This window comes from Rhinoderma darwinii, chromosome 1, assembly GCF_050947455.1.
Source record: "Rhinoderma darwinii isolate aRhiDar2 chromosome 1, aRhiDar2.hap1, whole genome shotgun sequence".
NCBI classification, from domain to species: domain Eukaryota; kingdom Metazoa; phylum Chordata; class Amphibia; order Anura; family Rhinodermatidae; genus Rhinoderma; species Rhinoderma darwinii.
This window is the reverse complement of record NC_134687.1, coordinates 29097908-29119186: the sequence shown is the minus strand read 5'-3', so window position 1 is coordinate 29119186 and position 21279 is coordinate 29097908. Positions and strand designations below refer to the sequence as shown.

Sequence of the window (21279 nt, the reverse complement as noted above, 5' to 3'; positions counted from 1 at the left end):
CTCACATGAGTTGTCACCAGGGGCGTAGCTAAAGGCTCATGGGCCCCGATGCAAGAGTTCTTATTGGGCCCCCCGCCCCGCAAACTTCTCATGGCCGACGGTCCGCAGCTTTCAGATGCATCGCTGGGTCTCCTAAGTGACCCAACAATGCAGCACTAGCAGCCGGGGCGTCACTAAGGCTGGGTTCACACACCCTATTTACGGACGTAATTCGGGCGTTTTAGCCCCGAATTACGTCCGAAAATGCGGCTCAAAAGCGTTGGCAAACATCTGCCCATTCATTTGAATGGGTCTTACGATGTTCTGTGCCGACGGTCATTTTTTTTACGCGTCGCTGTCACTTCTTGGGACGTAAATGGAGCCGTTTTCCATGGACTCCATGGAAAAACAGCTCCAATTACGTCCGTAATGGACGCAGCGAAAGACGCCACGCACATGCCTTTACGGCTGAAATTACGGTACTGTTTTCTCCTGAAAACAGCACCGTAATTTCAGACGTAACGGATGCTGCCGTGTGAACATACCCTCAGGGCTTAAAATGTCAGGGGAAATAGCCCCAATACATATGTGTCCGCCCAAAAAAAAAAGTGTGTATTGGAGACAGCATAGCATATCTATAGCACTACGACCCTATAAACTATGGATAGGATTAGATACATTGGCTCAGCAGACAGTATCACACATGATAGGATTAGATACAGTGGCTGAGCAGACGGTATCACACATGATAGGATTAGATACAGTGGCCCAGCAGACAGTATCACACATGATAGGATTAGATACAATGACTCAGCAGACAGTATCACACGATAGGATTAGATACAGTGGCTCAGCAGACAGTACCACACATGATAGGATTAGATACAGTGGCTCGGAAGGCAGTATCACACATGATAGGATTAGATAGAGCGGCCCAGCAGACAGTATCACACATGATTGGATTAGATACAGGGCTCAGCTCGCTGACATTGCGGCTCCAGCGCTGGACCCAGGAAAGGTAAGAATAATAATTTTGCTTCTTTATGTGTTACTGATTATTTTTGTGTGTTTGTGTTTTTTTACAGGTTCGGTTGTTGGACTTCGGATTCGAGGACTTCAATGACGGCGTTTTTTTTATTCTCAATAAAATGGTTAATGAGGGTTGTGTTTTTTTATTTCAATAAAATATTTTTTCTATGTGCTTGTATCTTTTTAAACTTTATTATCACCGCTGGCTGATTGACAACCTCCATTACTAAGGCGGGGCTTAATGTTAGCCGGTGCAAGGGCCAACACTAACCCCCATTATTACCCCGGTACCCACCGCCACCAAGGGTACTGGGAAGAGCTGGGTACGAACCAGTACCCGACCATCTGTAGTGACGGGCAGGCACCGGGGTGGCCGCAGGCTGGTAGTATTAGGCTGAGGAAGGCCAAAAACAGTGGCACCTACCACCCTTGTAATGCTGCCTGCTGCTGCTGTGTTGTATCTGGCTGGTTATGAAAATTGGGGGGGACCCGACATCGTTCTTTCCAATTATTTTTTTTTTTTTTTTAAATGACGTGGGGTCCCCCCCATTTTTCATAACCAGCCAGATACAATAAAGCAGCAGCAGCCTAGCATCACCAGGGTAGGAAGGGCCACGGTTTTTGGCCTTTCCCCTCCTGATAATACCAGCCTGCGGCCACCCCAGTGGCCGACCATCACTACAGATGGTCAGGTACTGGATCGTACCCGGCTCTTCCCAGCACCCCTGGTGGCGGTGGGTACCGGGGTAATAAAGGGGGTTAGTGTTAGCCTCTGCATCGGCTAACACTAATCCCCGCCTTAGCAATGGATGCTGTCAATCAGCCGGCGGCCATTACTAAGGCGGTAGTAATATAGTTTAAAAAAGACCACAAAGACATAGAAAAAATATTTTATTGAAATAAAAAAAAAAACCCACACATCCCTCATTAACCATTTTATTGATAATAAAAAAAAAGCTGTCATCGAAGTAGTCCTGGAATCCGACGTAGTCCAACGACCGAACCTGTAAGAAAACACACAAAAAATGATTAGTAACACGTGTGTTAGGCTTAGATACAGGGCCCATGTGTGATACTGTCTGTGGGACCCTGTATCTAAGCCTAGCACAACGTAGGCTTAGATACAGGGTCCAGCAGACAGTAATCTTATACAGTATAAGATTACTGTGTGCTGGGGCCCTGTATCTAAACCTACAGTGTGGTAGGCTTATATACAGGGCCCATCAGACAGGATCACACATGGGCCATGTATCTAAGCCTACCATGTGATTGGCTTAGATACAGGGCCCATCAGACAGGATCACACATGGGCCATGTATCTAAGCCTACCATGTGATTGGCTTAGATACAGGGCCCAGCAGACAGGATCACACATGGGCCATGTATCTAAGCCTACCATGTGATTGGCTTATATACAGGGCCCATCAGACAGGATCACACATGGGCCATGTATCTAAGCCTACCATGTGATTGGCTTAGATACAGGGCCCAGCAGACAGGATCACACAATCTGTGATCCTGTCTCATGAGCCCCCTAAGCCTGCTACATCGTAGGCTTAGGGGTTGTACAGTCCCTAAACATTGATGGCCTATCCTCAGGATAGGCCATCAATAGCTGATGTGTCTCTCGGGACCCGCAAATCAGCTGTTTTGAAGGGGCCTCAGCACTCGTACGAGAGCTGCTTCCCCTTCATTTCACTACTCGCCCACACTGTGAATCGCCGACACGTATTCACAGTGTGACCGGAATGAAGTGACAGGAATGAAGGGGAGCAGCTCTCGTACGAGTGCTGCGGCCCCTTCAAAACAGCTGATTGGCGGGTCCCGGGAGTCGGACCCCGCCAGTCAGGGCTAACCTTACCTTCCTCTTCGGCCGCGGCGGGAGTTCTGTCGTCTCGATGCTGTGCACGGCGCATAGCGCTGTGATGTCATGCGCTGCGCACAGCGCTTGACGTCAGGACCTCCGCTGCGATCCAGAACCAGGAAGGTAAGTAAAGTATGTTACTATAGTAACAGGAGCCCGCGTCCCGAGTTACTATAGTAACTTTTTATTGATGTGGTGCGGGGGCCGTGGGCCCCCCTGGCTTCGGGGGCCTGGTCGCAAATGCGACCGCTGCGACCCCTATAGCTACGCCAGTGGTTGTCACCCAAATGTATTAAAGGGCAAATATTATTTTAAAAAACTTCTGACTTGTCATAGTGACATATCAGTAGTTTTTATCGGTAGGGTCTGGGTGCTGAGACCCCACAATCGCTGGAACAAAGAAGCAGACGGGCTGTGTCATAAGGGTCAGTTTACGCAGAGTCTTTTGGCACTGACTTTGATACGGAAACCACGTCGGAATTGGCGCAAAAAAACGGTGGTAAATCAACCCCCGTTCATTCCAATGGGAGGCAGAGGCTTTTTTTTTCCCGTGCAGCTTTTGGTCGTTCGCGGAGAAAAAAAAAGTGGCATGCTCTTTCTTTGAGCGGTTTCTGCTTCAGACATCCCATTGAGATCAATGTGGCGCTTGTTTTGAGCGTTTTTGCGCCGTTTTTTCCCCCCACGGATGGTGCATTAGATTCAACGGCAAAAAAAGCAGCAAAAAATGTGAAATAAAGAGCATCAAAACAACACTGGCAATTCAAAATCTGCACGAGTTTAAAAGCAGATTTTTTTTCTACCTGCAAAAAACTGCGTGTGAACACGGCTTATTTTCAGACGTTTTTTGGGCCGTAAATGGCCAAAAAATCGGAAGCAGAACGCCTCCAAACATCTTCCCATTGATTTCAATGGGAAAAATGTTGTTCTGTTCCGACTGGCCATTTAAAAAAAAAAAATGGCTGCGAAAAAGAAGTGGATGTCACTTCTCGAGCCGTTTTTCTTTGACTATAGAAAAACAGCTCCAAAAATGGCCGTAAAAAAGCCACAAAAAACGCAAGTTGCTAAAAAAAAACAGCTTAAAATCAAGAGCTGTTTTCCTTTGAAAACAGCACCGTATTTCGAGACGTCTTTTGCTAACATACCCGAGGTTGCCAACTTTCTGAGAAAAAAGTGAATATTAGGCCCTGTTCACACTGAGTTTTTTTTACACATTTTTTGACGTGGAAAACGCGTCGGAAAGTGCGCCAAAAAGCGTCCGAAAACGCCTGCCATTGATTTCAATGGGAGGTGGAGGCGTTTTTTTCCCATGAGCGGTAAAACCGGCTTGCGGGAAAAAAAAGCGACATGCCCTATCTTCGGGCGTTTATGTCTCTGACCTCCCATTGACATCAATGGGAGGCAGAGAAAGGGTATGTTCACACGCACTAATTACGGACGTAATTCGGGCGTCTTTGCCCCGAATTACGTCCGAAAATAGCGCCTCAATAGCGTTGACAAACATCTGCCCATTGAAAGCAATGGGCAGACGTTTGTCTGTTCACACGAGGCGTATATTTACACGCCACTGTCAAATGACGGCGCGTAAATAGACGCCCGCGTCAAAGAAGTGACCTGTCACTTCTTTGGCCGTAATTGGAGCCGTTATTCATTGACTCCAATGAATAGCAGCGCCAATTACGTCCGTAATGGACGCGGCGTTCAAGCGCCTGCACATGCCGTTACGGCTGAAATTACGGGGATGTTTTCAGGCGGAAACATCCCCGTAATTTCAGCCGTTACGGACGCTGTCGTGTGAACATACCCAAAGCGTTTTTCGCTGCGTTTTTGGCTGCAGTGCTCAACGGTCATGGGCGAAAAACGCAGCGAGAAACGCGGCAAATGTCGTGCAGGCAGATCAAAATCTGCCTCAAAATTCCAGATGGAACATATATTTGCTTGTGATTGTTATATAAACAATTCCTTGTAAAAAAAAAAACAGCTTCACAGGGCAGACCTTTCCTCGCCTCTCACACAGTCCCAATAATAAGGCCTGATTCACACGAACATGCGTTGAAGTTCCGTGCGGCATCAGTTGTTGATGTCTGTTTATGAACACATTTATTTTTCATTTTTTTCACTTCATTTCTTATGAACTTGTGCGTGACTCACGGACAGCACACGGATGTGTGTCTCAGTGTGCTCTCCATGATTTTCACGCAGCTTGATGCGCAAAAACCGCACAAGAATAGGACATGCAGTGAGTTTCACACAACAGAAATACGCTGCGCGAAAAACACAGCATGTCTGAATGTCTCCATTGAAACGCATAGGTCCGTGGACGTATTAGACGTTCATGTGAATAAGGCCTAACAGACAGGAGGTAGAGACTTGAATCTGGTAATTCCTCAGCTACACGAGCTGCGCACTGCTCACTATTCACATGACACATTTCCCTCTGTAGATAATGCCACACAGCCCCGTGTAGATATTGCCACAGCCCCCTGTAGATAATGCCACGCAGCCCTCTGTAGATAATGCCACACAGCCCTCTGTAGATATTGCCACAGCCCCCCTGTAGATAATGCCACACAGCCCCCTGTAGATAATGCCACACAGCCCTCTGTAGATAATGCCACACAGCCCTCCTGTAGATACTGCCACACAGCCCCCTGTAGATAATGCCACACAGCCCTCTGTAGATATTGCCACAGCCCCCCTGTAGATAATGCCACACAGCCCCCTGTAGATAATGCCACACAGCCCTCTGTAGATAATGCCACACAGCCCCCTGTTGATACTGCCACACAGCCCCCTGTAGATAATGCCACACAGCCCCCTGTAGATAATGCCACACAGCCCTCTGTAGATAATGCCACACAGCCCTCCTGTAGATAATGCCACACAGCCCTCCTGTAGATAATGCCACACAGCCCCCTGTAGATAATGCCACACAGCCCTCTGTAGATAATGCCACACAGCCCTCCTGTAGATAATGCCACACAGCCCTCCTGTAGATAATGCCACACAGCCCTCTGTAGATAATGCCACACAGCCCTCTGTAGACACTGCCACACAGCCCTCCTGTAGATAATGCCACACAGCCCCCCTGTAGATAATGCCACACAGCCCCCTGTAGATAATGCCACACAGCCCTCTGTAGATAATGCCACACAGCCCCCTGTAGATAATGCCACACAGCCCTCCTGTAGATAATGCCACACAGCCCTCTGTAGATAATGCCACACAGCCCTCTGTAGACACTGCCACACAGCCCTCTGTAGATACTGCCACACAGCCCTCTGTAGATAATGCCACACAGCCCTCTGTAGATATTGCCACACTGCCCCAGGTAGAAAATGCCAGGTTTACCGGGCCGTCAAAAAATCGGCCGTGTGAATAGCCCCATTTGGGGTCTATTGATCCTACCGCGGCCGTGTGAGGGCCGGGAATCCCTGTGGTGTGAATAGATTCCCCAGGACTTCCCTATTTTACACACGGATACATTGTATCTCATGGTGTAGAACTTCTAGTCACGTGTTCTTCTGTAAACGGTCTAAGACTACATCTCCCGGCATTCCCTGCTGGCCGGAAGTGTGCGCTATACCCCGGATTCCCCCTTTCCAGCTGCAATGGAGAGTCCGGCGGTTACGTTTACTTTAGCTTACGTGGTGTTCGCAGTGTGCTTCGTCTTCACCCCTAATGAGTTCCACTCCGCCGGTATCACCGTACAGAACCTGCTGTCCGCCTGGCTGGGGAGTGAGGACGTGGCGTTCATTCACTACCATGTCAGGAGAACCACGGCCACCCTTCTGGTGCACTCTCTTCTGCCACTGGGTAAGTGTGCCCCCTATCTAGCTGCCATTACACTACCTCTACCCCCTGTCGTTCCCTACCCAGCTGCCACTGCACTACCTGTACCCCCTGTCATTCCCAGCCCAACTGCCACTGCACTACCTGTACCCCCTGTCATTCCCAGCCCAACTGCCACTGCACTACCTGTACCACCTGTCATTCCCTGCCCAGCTGTCACTGCACTACCTGTACCCCCTGTCATTCCCTACCCAGCTGCCACTGCACTACCTGTACCCCCTGTCATTCCCTACCCAGCGGTCACTGCACTACCTGTACCCCCTGTCATTCCCAGCCCAACTGCCACTGCACTACCTGTACCCCCTGTCATTCCCTACCCAGCTGTCACTACACTACCTGTACCACCTGTCATTCCCAACTGCCACTGCACTACCTGTACCACCTGTCATTCCCTGCCCAGCTGCCACTGCACTACCTGTACCCCCTGTCATTCCCTACCCAGCTGTCACTACACTACCTGTACCACCTGTCATTCCCTGCCCAGCTGTCACTACACTACCTGTACCCCCTGTCATTCCCTACCCAGCGGTCACTGCACTACCTGTACCCCCTGTCATTCCCTACCCAGCGGTCACTGCACTACCTGTACCCCCTGTCATTCCCTACCCAGCGGTCACTGCACTACCTGTACCACCTGTCATTCCCAGCCCAACTGCCACTGCACTACCTGTACCCCCTGTCATTCCCTACCCAGCGGTCACTGCACTACCTGTACCCCCTGTCATTCCCTACCCAGCTGTCACTACACTACCTGTACCCTCTGTCATTCCCTACCCAGCTGTCACTGCACTACCTGTACCCCCTGTCATTCCCTGCCCAGCTGTCACTACACTACCTGTACCACCTGTCATTCCCTACCCAGCTGTCACTACACTACCTGTACCCCCTGTCATTCCCAGCCCAACTGCCACTACACTACCTGTACTACCTGTCATTCCCATCCCAACTGCCACTACACTACCTGTACTACCTGTCATTCCCTACCCAGCTGTCACTGCACTACCTGTCTCCACCCTGTCATTCCCAGCCCAACTGCCACTGCACTACCTGTACCACCTGTCATTCCCTGCCCAGCTGTCACTGCACTACCTGTACCCCCTGTCATTCCCTGCCCAGTGGTCACTACACTACCTGTACCACCTGTCATTCCCAGCCCAACTGCCACTACACTACTTGTACCACCTGTCATTCCCTGCCCAGCTGTCACTGCACTACCTGTACCCCCTGTCATTCCCTGCCCAGTGGTCACTACACTACCTGTACCACCTGTCATTCCCAGCCCAACTGCCACTGCACTACCTGTCTCCACCCTGTCATTCCCAGCCCAACTGCCACTGCACTACCTGTACCACCTGTCATTCCCTGCCCAGCTGTCACTGCACTACCTGTACCCCCTGTCATTCCCTGCCCAGTGGTCACTACACTACCTGTACCACCTGTCATTCCCAGCCCAACTGCCACTACACTACTTGTACCACCTGTCATTCCCTGCCCAGCTGTCACTGCACTACCTGTACCCCCTGTCATTCCCTGCCCAGTGGTCACTACACTACCTGTACCACCTGTCATTCCCAGCCCAACTGCCACTGCACTACCTGTACCACCTGTCATTCCCTGCCCAACTGTCACTGCACTACCTGTACCCCGTCATTCCCTACCCAGCTGTCACTACACTACCTGTACCACCTGTCATTCCCTACCCAGCTGTCACTGCACTACCTGTACCCCCTGTCATTCCCTGCCCAGCTGTCACTACACTACCTGTACCACCTGTCATTCCCTACCCAGCTGTCACTGCACTACCTGTACCCCCTGTCATTCCCTGCCCAGCTGTCACTGCACTACCTGTACCCCCTGTCATTCCCTACCCAGCTGTCACTACACTACCTGTACCCCCTGTCATTCCCAGCCCAACTGCCACTACACTACCTGTACTACCTGTCATTCCCATCCCAACTGCCACTACACTACCTGTACTACCTGTCATTCCCTACCCAGCTGTCACTGCACTACCTGTCTCCACCCTGTCATTCCCAGCCCAACTGCCACTGCACTACCTGTACCACCTGTCATTCCCAGCCCAACTGCCACTACACTACTTGTACCCCCTGTCATTCCCTGCCCAGCTGTCACTGCACTACCTGTACCCCGTCATTCCCTACCCAGCTGTCACTACACTACCTGTACCACCTGTCATTCCCTACCCAGCTGTCACTGCACTAAATGTACCCCCTGTCATTCCCTGCCCAGCTGTCACTACACTACCTGTACCACCTGTCATTCCCTACCCAGCTGTCACTGCACTACCTGTACCCCCTGTCATTCCCTGCCCAGCTGTCACTACACTACCTGTACCCCCTGTCATTCCCTACCCAGCTGTCACTGCACTACCTGTACCCCCTGTCATTCCCTACCCAGCTGTCACTACACTACCTGTACCCCCTGTCAATCCCTGCCCAGCTGTCACTGCACTACCTGTACCCCCTGTCATTCCCTACCCAGCGGTCACTACACTACCTGTACCCCCTGTCATTCCCTACCCAGCTGTCACTGCACTACCTGTACCCCCTGTCATTCCCTACCCAGCTGTCACTGCACTACCTGTACCCCCTGTCATTCCCTACCCAGCTGTCACTGCACTACCTGTACCCCCTGTCATTCCCTACCCAGCTGTCACTGCACTACCTGTACCCCCTGTCATTCCCTACCCAGCTGTCACTACACTACCTGTACCCCCTGTCATTCCCTACCCAGCTGTCACTACACTACCTGTACCCTCTGTCATTCCCTACCCAGCTGTCACTGCACTACCTGTACCCCCTGTCAATCCCTGCCCAGCTGTCACTACACTACCTGTACCCCCTGTCATTCCCTGCCCAGCTGTCGCTACACTACCTGTACCCCCTGTCATTCCCAGCCCAACTGCCACTACACTACCTGTACCCCCTGTCATTCCCTGCCCAGCTGTCACTACACTACCTGTACCCCCTGTCATTCCCTGCCCAGCTGTCACTACACTACCTGTACCCCCTGTCATTCCCTGCCCAGCTGTCACTACACTACCTGTACCCCCTGTCATTCCCTGCCCAACTGCCACTACACTACCTGTACCCCCTTCAATCCCTGCCCAGCTGTCACTACACTACCTGTACTCCCTGTCATTCCCTGCCCAGCTGTCACTACACTACCTGTACCCCCTGTCATTCCCAGCCCAACTGCCACTACACTACCTGTACCCCCTGTCAATCCCTGCCCAGCTGTCACTGCACTACCTGTACCCCCTGTCAATCCCTGCCCAGCTGTCACTACACTACCTGTACCCCCTGTCATTCCCTGCCCAGCTGTCGCTACACTACCTGTACCCCCTGTCATTCCCAGCCCAACTGCCACTACACTACCTGTACCCCCTGTCATTCCCTGCCCAGCTGTCACTACACTACCTGTACCCCCTGTCATTCCCTGCCCAGCTGTCACTACACTACCTGTACCCCCTGTCATTCCCTGCCCAGCTGTCACTACACTACCTGTACCCCCTGTCATTCCCTGCCCAACTGCCACTACACTACCTGTACCCCCTTCAATCCCTGCCCAGCTGTCACTACACTACCTGTACTCCCTGTCATTCCCTACCCAGCTGTCACTGCACTACCTGTACCCCCTGTCAATCCCTGCCCAGCTGTCACTACACTACCTGTACCCCCTGTCATTCCCTACCCAGCGGTCACTGCACTACTTGAACTCCATGCACCCCATCAGCGTCTCCTGCATCTCTGTGGGGGTGATGCAGGGTGATATTGGGGTAACCGCAGTAACTAATTTCTGATTCTTTTTAGGTTCTGGGTTAACTGTTCGGTGTTCTAATAAAATACTGCATACCAGTGATGTTTTACTCAGTAACTCGGATCTGCTCTTTATTACAGGTTATTACATAGGAATGTGCTTTGCTGCTCCGGAAAAACAACTATATTATTTCTACACAGCAAGTGAAGGCTGGAAGCTCCTTGCACTGGTCGCTGTCATCCTTCCAACCATTACCGGCTTCCTTGCCCTCTACTGGTCCCAGAAGAGGTGGAGAAATCACCCCCTGGCGAGGACCCTGTCTCATCATGCCCTGCCGCAGTCTGATTGGAGGGTCGTGGCCTCCTCCATCAACACGGAGTTTCGGAGAATTGATAAGTTTGCAACTGGGGTGCCTGGGGCCAGGGTTATTGTCACGGACACGTGGGTCATGAAGGTCACCACCTACAAGGTTTACGTGGCGCAGCAGCAAGACATTCATTTGACTGTAACAGAGTCCAGACAACACGAACTGTCTCCAGACTCTAATACTCCTGTGCAGTTCATTACCATACGGGTAGCAAGCATTAACGCCAGTGTTAAGCCTTTTGATATCAGGTACTGTGTGTGTGTGTGTGTGTGTGTGTGTGTGTGTGTGTGTGTGTATATATATATATATATAATTTATTTATTTTTGGATCCCACCTATATATATTATGTGTCTTTTGGACATTCCTTGACCAAATATCAAAATGAACGGCTTATAGACTGCTCAAACCACCTTTGTTGCTCGGAAACTTACGCCCTTCCGAATCCCCAACGTGATTCTCACAGGAAGGCTTTACATATTGATGGCTTATCCTTAGGATAGGTCATCAATATCAGAGAGGTGGGGGTCCAACTAGTGGCACCCCCACCGATCAGCTGTCTGAAGGGGCCGCGGCAACGAACTCCGCAGCCTCTTCATAGTAGTGCTGTACACTGTCTGGGATTGCGGTGCCCTTCAGCCCGGTCTGCTTTAATTGCATAGGAATGACCGGAACTGCATTCTTCCTGGTAAACTATGAAGAGGCGCTCATTCAGGCAGCTGATCGGTGGGGGTGCCGGAATAGGCTAAGGCTAGGCTATCAATATAATAGTCCCAGAGAACCCCTTTAAAAAGATAGTTTATTTAAATACATGAATTTGTCCAAATACATTTTATTTTTCCATATTGCAGTGTTCTTGATCTTGGGAGCGCTCGTACTAGCACATGGGCAGTATCTCCCGGCCCGGCCACCTCTCTCTAGCACAATACGAGCCTGTGGGACGGCTAAGAGTCCGTTATGGCCGAAACTGCGCCTTTACTATTTGCTGTAATAACCTTTTTATCGGCTTCTTGAATTGGATTCCGGTGCCTGGTTTACTTTTTTTTACGTGTCTCCCTTTTTCAGCAAGTATAAAGCTGGCTATAGTCGTAAGATTTTAGTTAAAGAAATCAGACAAAATAAGTAAATCTGAGGTCCAAGGGGTCAGGCAGACGGGTGCATTGTGCTGTTGGAGAATCGGACCTGTTCTAAGGTCATTTTATCCTTTTTAGGTTTTTCTTTTTCATTTATATTAACGGAGGATCCATTTGCAGATTGAACTCAACAGAATACGGAGAGCTAAGGGAGAAGCTTCACGCCCCCATCCGAAATGCAGCCAACGTTGTCATACATCAGACCCTTAGTGACATGTTCTTGGATACGTTCCGCTCTCTGGTGGAAGCTAATAATGTCTACGAACTGCCGAGCAATCAGGTAAAGCCCATAGGGAAGGGTCTACTGGGTCATCCTCATTTATTAACACAGTGGAGGGTCAAATAAGGAAATTTTAGACGCATTTCGGTACGGATGGGAACCTTTTTATTCCGTGTCACTATATATTAACCCCTTCTCGACCGCCCACTGTCTTTTGACGGCAGGCGGTGTGGGTCCCCAGTCTACAGTGACGTCTTTTGGCATCGCCGTAGAAAAGGCATATGAGCGCTCCTTCCTTTAAGCAGGTGCTGTAATCGACAGCTCCTGAAGTTAGAGTAACCTATTGAGTACAGCTGGGATCGAAAAAAAATTCTGACCCCCAGCAGTTTAACCCTTTGATTGCTGCAGTCTGTGACCGGGGTATGAACAAAGGGGACTCCCTTTTTCGATCGCATCACCGGAGACATCACGGAGAAATCGCTTTTTGCTATATTCACGTTGCAAAAGTAAATGAACTCACACAGTAAAAATTTTTCTACCGCCAAACCGCGCAGAAAAAAAATACAAATCTTCCCGCATAAAACAAGGCCTCTTACAGCAACGTCAATGAAAAAATAAAAAATGTTATGGCTGCTAAAAGGCAGAGGCAAAAACGGAAAAATGTAGCTGGTCATTAAGGGCCATGTACACCTTTTTGAAAACTTTTTTTTTTTTCTTCTTCTTTAATAAAACAGTGTATCAGTGTGTTTGGTGCAACTTTATAATTCTTTTTTTCTTAAAAATAATTTTTACTTTTTGTGATACAGCTGTTTTGTATCCTATATACGGATGAGCTGTATCTTGTGCTGAGACCTGAATCCATCAGTTTAGCACGACTGACGGATTCAGTGTTAGGGTATGTTCACCCTACTTATTTTCAGCAGTTTTTCGGGCCATAAACGCCCCGAAAAACATCTGAAAATACGCAAGTTGAGCGCCTCCAAACATCTGCCCATTAATTTCAATGTAAAAACGGCGTTTCGTTCCGACAGGGCGTTTTTTTACGTGTCCGTAGAAAAAAGGCACGTAAAAAACGCTTTGTAAAAAGAAGTGCATGTCAGTTCTTGAGCAGTTTTTCATTGGGTTAATAGAAAAAACGCTCCAAAAACGGCCACAAAAACCCATTAAAAAACAGCTGAAAATCGGAGGCTGCTTTCCCTTAAACACAGCTCCGTATTTTACAGCCGTTTTTTGTTTAGCGTGTGAACATACCATTAGCGCTTGAGACGGCCCAGTGTTAGCAGGTCCTGTGTGTGTTTCTCTGACACGCAGGATCGAGCTGTTACCGATCAGAACTAAGTCCATAGCTTAGATGTGATCGATAACAGTTGGATCCTGCGTGTAAGACCCACTGACACTAAACCCGTCAGTCCTGCTGACCTGACTGATTCAGGTCTCAGCGCTAGATACAGCTGATCTGTTTACAGGATATAAAACAGCTGTGTCTCAAAGCAAAAATAATTTTTACTAAAAAGTATTTAAAAAGTTGCATTAAAAAAACAAAGAAAACAAGTTTTTAAAGGTGTACATAGTCTTTTTAAGGCCTTTTTCAGGCCTGGTCATTAAGGGGTTAAGTTATTATACAGGTTATTATTCATTAATATAATAGCAAAACACATCACCGCTCTTACAGTAAAGAATCACCCATCACAACCTCTCACCGCTCTTACAGTAAAGAATCCTGTCTATGATGATGGTAAAACCTTCTTAGAGGATGCCCTTTTGTCCTTGTTACAGCTTTAATTACCCTGGTCGCCCTTCTTTGCACCCGTTCTAGTTCAGCCATGTCCCAAAATTGTACACAATTGTACATGTCATAGTAACATGTCAGAAACTTTGATCGCTATGGATCGGAGTACTGAGACCCCCGCTGACCGCTAATACGAAGATGCAGAAGCGCTGTGAGCGTTGACCGGCTTTGTTTCTGTTCGGCTTTTCTCGGAAAGCCGATCTAGCAGTGTACGGGCTCATAGACTTTCTATTGAGTAAGTACACCAACTGATCAGCTTTCCGAAAAAAAGCCGAACAGAAAACAAGCACCTCACACGAGCACTTCTGCCGCTTCGTTTTAGTGATCGGTGGAGGTCTCCGTGCTCAGACCCCCACCGATCAAAACGTATGACATGTCAGAAGTTTGAACGTTTAGTTACCCTTTAAGAAAGGACGACAGGAATGGTATTGTCAGTAGTAACCAATTGGATCGCGGGCTGTGATATTAAACCAGACATTCTGATTGGTCGCTGTTTTGTTACACGTCCCCTTATGATATAGAACATGTATTTCAGGCCTATTACCTCTCATTGTAGGAAGTAGAGTCGTGTATTGGCTGCATGCAGACTAATGCCAACATCAAGCTGGTGAAGTATTGCCAGGAGCCCAACGAAGGAGAGTGTCAGCAATGCTACTGCCGGCCCATGTGGTGCCTAACCTGTATGGGCAAGTGGTTCGCGAGCCGTCAGGACCAGCAGCATCCGGAGACCTGGTTGTCCAGCCAAGTGCCTTGTCCCACCTGCCGAGCCAGATTCTGCATTGTTGATGTATGCATTATACGGTGAACACGCCTTTTGAGGTCATTTGTACGGTTTTGTATTCTGAATTTTTCTATAATCTACAGTGTTCTAATATGTTCCTGAACACATAACACGGGCAGCCATGACAGGCCACATCCGGCACCACATAGTCAGGTCTGTTCTGCATTACATGTGGTTAGAATGAAGGAGTGTAATGTAACGGTTTCCCCTCTGAGTAGGACTCCAAAACAAAGCAAATGGGAAAAGTTGTACAACTGCCGTGGTCGCTATTCACTTGTATTGGCGTGCGACTGCCGCTACTATCCGCTGCCACTTTAAAGAGTGGAATTACAAGTAGGTTGTGCTACTGTACACTTGTATAGTGAGGGAATGTTGACACGCTATTATTTTGGATTACCGATTTGGCTCCCTTTATTATCTGCTGCGGTTGAATCAGATTCTCTACCCCGGGCTCTATCAGAAGAATATAGGCACCACCGAGGGAGGATAGTTGCAGTCATGGTGGTCCTTGAAGGGGATGGCCTCCTTGATCCCGAAGCGACCACCAGTGATCCATTGTCATCTGTAGGGGAACCTGACAGTAAGTGTTCAATTTCCCTGCAGCGCCACCACAGGGGAAATTAAGTATTACACAGTGCCTTTTCAAATCAATGGACTGTCTGTGTAATGCAGGACAGGACAGGGCCTCCAGGCCCATGACATTAGGATCCTGAACAGAGGACCCCCCCCCCCCCCCCACTCTATTAACTTAGAATTAATTAATATGGTAAAGGTAGGTATTGGCTTCTTTTTTTTTTCCTGCTCTTTCCGCAGAGGAGATTCCAGCCGAGTAGCTGCACAGCAATTTGAGGGCTGGTATTCCCTGCGGCGCTAGGTCGGATATGCTGTTTACTTTCACGTAGTGTATCCAACCTGTGTGAACATACCCTAAAAATTGTCTTCTTTAAGAAAACAAACACAGTAGCCTCACTCTCTCAATTCATAATATGGGATCTGTATGGTGCCTATATTCTGCTGAGAAGAGTAGTAGCAGGGAAGGTGACCTCGCCAATTACCTTGGTCCCTCGTGACCGTGTTATTCAGATTGTAGATGCATACAAGGCGAGGTGCCCATGGCGAAACCTTATAGAATTCCGTTGCCGTAGCGTAATACACAGGCGAATCCCAGCCCGACTGCCGGTCTATCAACCCAAACTAACCACATCGTAGATCCCTATAAAGCTAATATTTCAGGTTATGAGCCCCACGGTTCAGACCTGCACTAACTCAGGCCCGATGCACACAACCGTAGAACTTTCCCGTAATTGCGGACCAATTCACTTCTATTGACCACGGATACCTTCCCGTATGTTTACAGGAAGGTGTCCGGGCCGTAGAAAGGCTCCGCAAAATATAGGACATGTCCTATATTTTGCTTTTTACGGACCGTGCTCCCATACTTGGTATGGGAGCACCGGCCGAAAATGCAGGTGGCCGGCAGTGCCCATAATCACGGACCATGATTACGGGCACGGCTGTGTGCATGACGCATCACTGTGTGAATGAACGGAAATTTTGTAGCAAATTAGAACAATCCAATCTTACTACTGCTGTAAAGTAAGCGGGAAAACAACACCACAAATTCTCCCTGTGTGCACAATGCATAAATATAGTATTAGGAAGAAGAGGGGCGGGGATCATCCTATGGGGGGCGCTGTTCATACAAGCATATCTCAGGTCTCTATTCTCTTCCATATTGGATCTGAGGCACCATGTGGAGGACCCTACATGCCTATATTATGTCCCTGATATGTGGGAAGAAGCGCCGGTGTGATGGCTGCTGCAGTGACCATGTGTTCCCTCCTACATTTCACCTATTGTTTCTGTTGGTTATTTGGTTGCTGTAGTTGATCAATATATGAAGTATTTTTCTTCCAAGGATTTGCATCATTACACTCTGCCACCTGGATCTTATGAAACTACAAGTCCCAGCATGCCACTATAGTGTGCAGCTTACATGGCATGCTGGGACTTGTAGTTTTACTGTCTATGGAGAGCAACAGGTTGTAGATGACTGATTTGCAGTATTTTTCATCGGATGTAGCAAATCTAAAAATGGGTTACACGTAACGTGACAGACGAATTGTAACTTCAGGGTATGATCAAGTGTTAATTTCCCGATTGAAGGTATTATTGCAGATTTTATTACAGTATATACCTTTTAATAAAAAAGTGATTTACATATGTTGTTGTTATTGTGCGCAAACTGTTGTTGTTGTTGTTGTTGTTGTGTTTTTGTTTTTTTTTTGTTTTTTTTTTAGTCCATTACTTTGTTTTGTTTTTTTATGGTATGTTCATTATGGGATAGGTGTGATCGCTGAGAGTCCGAACCCCCCAACTCATGATGCATCCATACATGTGACTGTCTGGTCCTGCAGCTTCACCCCAGGCCCTTTGTTTTTCTGATCGGTGGGGGTCCTGGTGGTTACACAGTCATGGCATATTCGAAGGGTCCTATTACGCAGGCTGATATGGGCCAGTCAATGAGCGCCGATCAACGAGGCAGCTCGTTAATCGGCGCTGGTTTAATCCTTTCGCAAGGAGCAATGCTTGGCTATGTATGAGGATGAGTGATTGTTATTATGAGCGCTCGTTCTCATGCATTTTCATCATGTCGGCAGCACATCTCCCTGTTTACACACAGAGATGTGCTGCTGACAACGATAATATTTTTGGCTGCATAAATGACCCAATCAACTGATGAATGAGCGTTTGCTCTTATCATGGCTCGTGTAAAAGGGCCTTAAGGATAGGCATTCCTGGAAAACCTCTTTAATGAGTTGACTGCGCTATTGATTCCGTAAAAAAAACAAAAGCGGAAACCATTAACAACGGAAGCATTACCATTGAAATCAATGGTAATGCTAACGGGAAACCATGGTTTCCGTTTACCTTCCCCCTTGACGGGTTCCTCCGATGGAAAGGTCTAACGTAACCCATCAATAGAACCTAACGCTAATGTGAACACACACTAAGCCACACCTCAATGTCTTTTTTTTTTTTTTTTCAAATACAGACATGCAAAATATAGTATCTTCCCATAAATATTACCCAACCAATCCCAGAACAGGAGTCATATAAATTAATTCACGACGACTGTCGCCGTTACTATTTTAAAAGTTTCTCTAAAGCCATTACCCCCCCCCCCCTGCCCCCCTCCAAAACCACCATATATTCGATAATAGTACACAATATATGCCACCCATTGCCGTACATTACAAACCCTACTTTAAAGAGGCTCTGTCACCACATTATAAGTGGCCTATTTTCTACATAATGTGATTGGCGCTGTAATGTAGATTACAGCAGTGTTTTTTATTTAGAAAAAAACGATACATTTTCACCAAGTTATGACCTATTTTAGATTTATGCTAATGAGTATCTTAATGGACAACTGGGCGTGTTTTTACTTTTGACCAACTGGGTGTTGTACAGAGGAGTGTATGACGCTGACCAATCAGTGACCAATCAGTGACCAATCAGTGTCCAATCAGCGTCATACACGTCTCTCCATTCATGTCAAGACACTTCTATTAAAAAAGTCATTCGCATAAATCTAAACTAGCTCATAACATGGTGAAAAATGATCGTTTTTCGAAATAAAAACCACTGCTGTCACCTACATTACAGCGCCGATCACATTATGTAGGAGATCAGGCACTTATAATGTGGTGACAGAGACGCTTTAAATCAAAGACACTGCAACTAGACGTATTCTTTGGTTTTGTTCAATTGAACAACAGCAAAGAGGCAAAGTAGCGAATCTTGGGCCCCATGCACATGACCGTAATTGCGGACCGCAATTACGGTCTACAATTACAGACCCATTCATTTCCACAGACCCCCTTCCCGTTTATTTACGGGAAGGTGTCCAGGCCATAGAAGTGTACTACAAAAGATTGGACATGTCCTTTTGTATGGGCCGAGTATGCGGGTGGCTGTCCGTGGCCGTTCCCGCAATCGCGGCCCGTGATTACGGGACGGTCATGTGCATGAGGCCTTATTCATATTTATTTAAAAACCATTCTCTGTGAATCTAACAATGTTACCCTTAGGCCTTATTCACACGAACGTGTGGGTTTTGCGTGTTGCAGTTCCGTGTGTCATCAGTGAATGGTGCGTGGCTTTCACACATATGCCATCCTTATGACACGCGGTTTAGAAAAAGAAATGAAGGAAGTGCTTTTATTTTTTCCTTCATTTCTTTATCTACTGTTGCGCGAATCACGCGTGTCACACGGAAGTGCTTCCGTGGGCGATTTTCACGCACCATTGACTTCAGTGGGTGCGTGATGCGCGAAAAACGGGCAAGTATAGGACATGTCGTGAGTTTTACGCAGCGGACACACGCTGCGTGAAAGTCACTGACTGTCTGAACGGCCCCATAGACTAACATAGGTCCGTGCGAGGCACGTGATTTTCACGCGCGTATCACGGACGTAATACACGTTCGTGTGACTAAGGCCTTAGAGGAATCCCCCAGAACAAGAACACAAGCTCTACACCGTGTTCCAAATTATTATGCACATTGGATTTAAGTGTCATAAACATTTCATTATTAGTTTTTCAATTAAACTCATGGATGGTATTGTGTCTTAGGGCTCTTTGGATCATTGTAATCAATCTCAGACACCTGTAATAATTAGTTTGCCAGGTGTGCCCAATCAAAGGAAAACTACTTAAGGGCTTATTCAGACGAACGGGATATATGTCCGTGCTACGCGCGTGATTTTCACGCGTGTCGCAAGGACCTATATTAGTCTATGGGGTCGTGCAGACATGTGCGTGATTTTTTACTCCGCGTGAGTCCGCTGCGAAAAACTCACGACATGTTCGTTCTTTGTGCGTATTTCGCGCATCACGCACCCATTGAAGTCAATGGGTGCGTGAAAATCACGCATGCCACACGGAAGCAGTTCCGTAGGACGCGCGTGATTCGCGCAACAGCTGTCAAACTATGGATGGTGCTTTTCTGTTTACAAACATCCAAACAGAGTGTCATAATGATGGCGGCTGCGTGAAAATCACGCAGCCGCGCATCATACGGGGCTGACACACGGAGCTGTTAAGTATCTTTTGCGCGCGCAAAATGCCACGTTTTTGGCGCGCGCAAAATGCACATGCTCGTGTGAATTCGGCCTAAGAAAGACGTTCCACATTATTAAGCAGGCCACAGGTTTCAAGCAATATGGGAAAGAAAAAGGATCTCTCTGCTGCCGAAAAGCGTGAAATAGTGCACTACCTTGGACAAGGTATGAAAACATTGGATATTTCAAGAAAACGTAAGCCTGATCATCGTACTGTGAAAAGGTTTGTGGCTGATTCAGAGCACAGACGGGTTCGTTCAGATAAAGGCATAATGAGGAAGGTTTCTGCCAGACAAATTAATAGGATTAGGAGAGTAGCTGCTAAAATGCCATTGCAAAGCAGCAAACCGGTATTTGAAGCCGCTGGTGCCTCTGGAGTCCCGCGAACCTCAAGGTGTAGGATCCTCCAGAGGTTTGCAGGTGTGCATAAAGCTATTATTCGGCCACCTCTAAACAATGCTCACAAACAGAAACGGTTGCAGTGGGCTCAGAAATACATGGACTAATTTTCAAACCGTGTTGTTTACTGATGAGTGCCATGCAACCCTGGATGGTCCAGATGGATGGAGTAGTGGATGGTTGGTGAATGGCCATCATGTCCCAACAAGGCTGCGACGTCAGCAAGGAGGTGGCGGAGTCAAGTTTTGGGCTGGAATCATGGGGAGAGAGCTGGTAGGCCCCTTTAGGGTCTCTGACGGTGTGAAAATGACCTCTGCAAAGTACGTATAGTTTATGACTGACCACTTTCTTCCGTGGTACAAAAAGAAGAACCGTGCCTTCCGTAGCAAAATTATCTTCATGCATGACAATGCACCATCTCATGCTGCAAAGAATACCTCTGTGTCATTGGCTGCTATGGGCATAAAAGGAGAGAAACTCATGGTGTCACCCCATGTTCCCCTGACCTAAACCCTATTGAGAACCTTTGGGGCATCCTCAAGCAAAATATCTATGAGGGTGGGAGGCAGTTCACATCAAAACAAAAGCTCTGGGAGGCTATTCTGACATCCTGCAAAGATATTCAAGCAGAAACTGTCCAAATACTCACAAATTCAATGGATGCAAGAATTGTGAAGATGATATCAAAGAAGAGGTCCTATGTTAACATGTAACTTGGCCTGCTAAGTTTTTTGGGATTGAAAGAGCTTTTGATTTCTGTAAATATGACCTCCTGATGCTGCAAATTCAACAAATTACCATTTTAGTCTCTTTACAACCTTTAAAATGTTTTGATCTCTGTTGTGCATAATAATGTGAAGCATTTTGAGTTTTTTACTTCTAAAAAAAAATCTGTTATCATTAGGAGATTTGTTCAATAAAATTTGCATTATACTCCAACGGTTGATGCTTGAAGATTATACTGA

The 21279-nt window shown here is 47.7% G+C and overlaps 1 protein-coding gene across 2 annotated transcripts; it reads left to right on the top strand.

Annotated features, from left to right (window-relative positions):
- The first annotated feature begins 6413 nt into the window (after positions 1–6413).
- On the top strand, positions 6414–17010 carry TMEM129 (transmembrane protein 129, E3 ubiquitin ligase). Of its 2 annotated transcripts, none has more exons than XM_075856915.1 (4): positions 6414–6685; positions 10642–11116; positions 12078–12279; positions 14565–17010. In XM_075856915.1, exons 1-4 carry the CDS (start codon positions 6481–6483, stop codon positions 14811–14813), a joined length of 1131 nt encoding a protein of 376 aa, XP_075713030.1. In that variant the 5' UTR covers positions 6414–6480; the 3' UTR covers positions 14814–17010. The 2 variants fall into 2 exon arrangements, with proteins under 2 accessions (XP_075713030.1, XP_075713039.1); XM_075856924.1 differs by having other exon boundaries at positions 6416–6685; positions 12120–12279.
- Positions 17011–21279: the final 4269 nt, after the last annotated feature.

What these genes read in the sequence shown, in the direction of transcription:
- TMEM129 (XM_075856915.1), top strand. Translation starts at nt 6,481, where the DNA reads ATGGAGAGTCCGGCGGTTACGTTTACTTTAGCTTACGTGGTGTTCGCA. An exon ending in GTTAAGCCTTTTGATATCAG is followed by an intron (nt 11,117 to 12,077) that starts GTACTGTGTGTG and finishes TATCCTTTTTAG; the next exon opens with GTTTTTCTTTTTCATTTATA. An exon ending in ACGAACTGCCGAGCAATCAG is followed by an intron (nt 12,280 to 14,564) that starts GTAAAGCCCATA and finishes CTCTCATTGTAG; the next exon opens with GAAGTAGAGTCGTGTATTGG.